The sequence below is a fragment of the Acomys minous genome (genome assembly GCF_964271855.1).
Source record: "Acomys minous genome assembly, chromosome: 3".
NCBI classification, from domain to species: Eukaryota; Metazoa; Chordata; class Mammalia; order Rodentia; family Muridae; genus Acomys; species Acomys minous.
Window position 1 is genome coordinate 69,510,626 of NC_140485.1, and position 4,679 is coordinate 69,515,304.

General features: G+C 52.5%; 1 protein-coding gene across 1 annotated transcript; it reads left to right on the top strand.

The window, feature by feature from the left end:
* The first annotated feature begins 1,974 nt into the window (after window positions 1–1,974).
* Window positions 1,975–4,431, top strand: TP53RK (TP53 regulating kinase). Its single transcript, XM_084775081.1, has 2 exons — window positions 1,975–2,338; window positions 3,641–4,431. The coding sequence occupies exons 1-2, from the start codon at window positions 2,071–2,073 to the stop codon at window positions 4,117–4,119; spliced, it is 747 nt and encodes a 248-aa protein (XP_084631207.1). The 5' UTR covers window positions 1,975–2,070; the 3' UTR covers window positions 4,120–4,431.
* Window positions 4,432–4,679: the final 248 nt, after the last annotated feature.

Genomic DNA, 4,679 nt, shown 5'->3' on the forward strand with positions numbered 1-4,679 from the left:
CTTGGGCTTCTGGGTCGACCCCTCTGTCTCCTGCGTGAGATACATGTTGACCCGGAGCTCCGCTAATAAACTGCCTCATGTGTTTACAGCAAGACGGTCGTTTGTGTGTCTTTGGGTGCACGCCATCTCGAGGCTTGAGTGAGGGTCTCCCTTTGGGGGTCTTTCAAAGGGAAATCCTGTCTCGAAAAACTGGAGGAAAAAAAAGTCACAAAAAAAGATAAAATTATTTTTAAAAGGTCAAAGTTTGAATTTAAATACTCCCCCCCTCCCACGTCCTGTACCAAGTATCACTGAGGTCTGCAGTCTCCTGCTTCAGACTCCGAGCAATGGGGTCACAGGGACGCTCTGGCTCTCTCTCCTTTTCCTCTGCCTGGCCACTAGTTATATAGTGGGAAGTGGGTGTCAATCAAGCAGTCGCACGGCCAGAACCAAAGGGAATCCCAGACAGGGCTGGAAACTGGAAAACTGGGGCTGATAAAATCGGACTACTTCTCCTCAGAGAGGCCAGGAAGGGCTTGTCTGGGGAAGTGACCCTAGACTTGGGAATAAAGGATGTCTATGGGGTTCTAGGTGATGGATGAGGAGGGCCTGAAAGCCACGCCCACTCCCACCCCCCCACCCCCACCCCCCCACCAATGAAACAGCAGGTGGAAAGCTCTGGGCAGAGGGAGTATGACGGGGGAGGGGAGACTCTGGAGAGGGGGGGAAGGTCTATAAGAGCTCCTGGGTTGAATTAAGGTTCAGGTCGTTATCCTCAGCACAGTAGGGAGTCTTTGAAATGTTTGATGCTGGTTTAAAGAGCTAACCCAGTCTGATGCAGCAAGCCTGGCTCTAGTCAGTGCCTTTGCATAGAAGATTTCTAAGGCAAGGGTTCAGATGGCTTTGGTCACCATAGAGATGGTCCTGTGGACACAAACACTTATGATAACGTAGCTACAAACTTGAGCACTGGGGGTTACAAATGGAACCGGTTCTTGGTAAGGTATGCTGGAAAACAAATTCTGCCCACACGAAGGGTCTGATGTATGAAAAGGACCTGTCAGTGAGTATGAACAAAAGGCAGGGACCACAGAGCTAGGATGCTGGTGCCATAGCAACCCTGGACCAAAGGGCTTCTCTTCTGATTTTTTGTTTGTTTGTTTTTTTAAATGTGTATGAATGCTCTATCTGCATGTACACCTGCATGCCAGAAGAGGGCACCAGATCACATTATAGATGGTAGTGAACCACCATGTGGTTGCTAGGAATTGAACTCAGGCCCTTGGAAGAGCAGCCAGTGCTCTTAACCACTGAGCCATCTCTCCAGCCCCCTTTTCTGTATTTTCAACAGGGCCCCAAAGATCGTGGGGCAGGGGCAGGGAGGTGAGAGGGCATGTGTAGGGGCCCCCTGTCCACCAGCATCGCATATTCAGTCTATTTAATTCTGATAAGGCCTCACCCCAGCAGAACCAGGCACCCTCATTTTGAAAATGAGGAAACCACAACTCAAAGGGATGATGCTAGCTGCTGATGCTGAAACCTGATCAAAGAGATGGTGCTGGCAGCTGATGCTAAACACTAGTGATGTCGCTGGGTAGAAAACTCGGCCTAGCCTCTTCCTCCCTCCGGGCTTACAGAGCATGTTTCCATAGATTGAAGAGGGAAGATCACGAGGTCGAAGCTAACTTAAGCTACACCGTGAGACCTTGTCTCCAAAAAAGAAGAAAAAAAGAAAAAGGAAAGGAAAAGGAAAAGAAATAGATGGGCCGTAATAGAAAGGAGCAGAGCGTCCACAAGACAGTTTTCCCCAAAGGACCTTCAACTTGGAGACAGGTCCCAAAGCCTGAGCTTCCCAACGAGCTTCCGGAGAAAGCCGAAGAGTGAGAAGCTGTTAACCGAGTGTTGCCGAGCGCTCACGGAGATAGACGAAGAGCTGCGGGAAGGGCCAAGTCGTGCGTCCGGCGAGGATCGGCTGAGCACGGAAAGGTCGGAAGGCGGAACCACTCCCACAGGGTGAAAGTGTGCCGGAAGAGGCCGGAGGATTTCCGAAGCGAGCCGAAGCGCCTGGCAGAGTCTGAAGGAGCCGAAGGCATGGCTGGTGTGTCCTCGGAGCCGGAGGCGGAGGGGGAGACCGAGGCGCTGGCTGCGGCGCGCGAGCGGAGCCGCCTTTTCCTGAGCGGCCTGGAGCTGGTGCAGCAGGGCGCCGAGGCTCGCGTCTTCCGCGGCCGCTTCCTGGGCCGCGCGGCCGTGGTGAAGCACCGCTTCCCCAAGGGCTACCGGCACCCGGCGCTGGAGGCGCGGCTCGGCCGGCGGCGGACGGTGCAGGAGGCGCGCGCGCTGCTCCGCTGCCGCCGCGCGGGTGAGGCGGACGGAACGGGACGGGGCGCGGGAAGACGGACGGGTCGGGTCAGCAGTGTTTAAGGACTTAAGGCGTCGCGCGGGACGCCATTCGGCCTGTTTCCGCAGCTGTCGCTCAATTTGTGGTTTAGTACCCAGAGCCTCAGTTTCCCCATTTCCCCGGCTCCCGCCTGCCGTCCTCTTTCCATTTGATAGTTGGAAGCACTGGGTGTACTGACAGGCGCGTGTGTGGAGCCAGGCTCTCTGGCTTCATTTTCTCCTCGCGCTGCTTCCCGAATGGCCCTTCAGCGAGTTGTTTGGCCCCAGTTTCCGTGTATGTAATGGGAGTCTCAGGGATGGTGTGACCATTAAAGAAGGCATATGTGGCACATGTTTGTATGCTGACATAGCGTTCAGTAAACGTCTGGTTTCATTGTGTCAATTAAAACCATTGTATCTTTAAAAACCATTTAACTCCTTACAAAACAAACAAATAACAACGACAAAAAAACTGTCCTCCAGAGAAACTGAGACACAAAGAGGGAAAGTGCCCAAGGTTCCTCAGCTACCAGGCGGCCTTGTCTGTGGCCCAGGCAGGCAATACTTTCTTGCCCTGGCAGCATTTATGGAGTTAGAGTATTCATATTTTCTATTTCACCTTCTTTTATACGTTTTACCAGAGGACGATGGTGGCTACATGGAATCTCATTGACAGGTCTCTAGTTTCTAGAAATTGTCCTGAACGTAGTTGACATTCAGGAGAGACTCCTAGAGTTCACTGGAGGTTTTGTTACCACGTTACAGTTGTGGAAACTGAGGCATAGAATACCTAACGGGACCTTGAGTTTCACAACCACTAAGGAGGGAGCTGGGATTTGAACCCACGCAGCCTAGAGTCTGTGAGATGGATGGCACACGCTTAACCTCCTGCCTGCATCCCTGTCAGGTAGAAACTGCTCGCACTGGAGGATGCTTTCCTTCTGGCTTCCTGTTTTGTTTGTTTTTTAGGGGGTAGCAATGAATTCCAGCCCTAAGGAGGCTTGAGAAAGGAGGAGCAAGCTTTGACAGTTCCAGACTCAGCCTGGGCTGGTCTCAGGCCGTAGTCCGGAAGGCCTTAAGCAGGGCAAGCTTCTGGATGAGTTGTCTCGTTCCCCACAGTATTCCTAACCCTGTTCCAAAGTCAGCAGATTGGGACTGACAGATCGTCCCGCTGTGCAGCTGAAGCCTGCCGTCCTAAAGCGCACGCGCACTAACGCGGGTGTCCATTGCAGGGATCACCTGCCGTCCTAAAGCGCACGCGCACTAACGTGGGTGTCCATTGCAGGGATCGCTGCCCCGGTTGTCTTCTTTGTGGACTATGCTTCCAACTGCTTGTATATGGAAGAAGTCCAAGACTCCATGACTGTTCGGGATTATATTGAATCCACTATGGAGACTGAAAAGGACCCCCAGGGCCTCCTGGGCTTGGCCAGGAGAATTGGGCAGGTTCTGGCTGGAATGCATGACCAGGACCTCATTCACGGGGACCTCACCACCTCCAACATGCTCCTGAAAGGGCCCCCGGAGCAGCTGCACATCGTGCTCATCGACTTTGGCCTGAGCTTCGTGTCAGGACTGGCGGAAGACAAAGGCGTCGACCTCTACGTCCTGGAGAAGGCCTTCCTCAGCACCCACCCCCACACCGAGCCTGTGTTCGAAGCCTTTCTGAAGAGCTACGGCGCCTCGTCCAAGAAGTCCAGTCCGGTGCTGAAGAAGTTAGATGAGGTGCGCCTGAGAGGGCGAAAGCGGTCCATGGTCGGGTAGCACAGTGCTGTGATGCCTGGCTCACGGCGAAGGATGCTGTGGATGCGGCTGGACCACAGCAAGGCTGTGGGGTCGTTAAGTGGTCTGTGATCGTGCTGTGCCACCATAGTCCGTGGCTCACTGTTCTCAGGGGTTTATTGTATATAAGGTTTGTTCTAGGCAGAACTGGGTGAGTAGCCCAGGCTGGCCACAAACTATGTAATTGAGGATAACCTTGAACTTCTGTATCCATTGGAGTATAAGTGTGTGTACATGCTCCTCCCCCAAACACACATACATATAATTACAAATCAAATAAATTCTTAAAATATTCTTGAGAGTTGTAGTATAAGGATGAAAAATATAGTACTTCAAATTTTCCTTTTATAGGGAAGCAGGCTTGCAGCTTTCAGTCAGCTGGAACACACGGCGTTTTTGCTGCTCTGCATCCATAGGTCTTGAAGCTCATGTGCGTAGAGAAAGGAGTTGGTTTATATCTCAGGCAGTGGGAGGCAGAGCAAAGACGGTGAGGTGTCTTGTGAAGTTGGTAAGTTGGGTCTACAGAGGCTGAAAACAGGTTG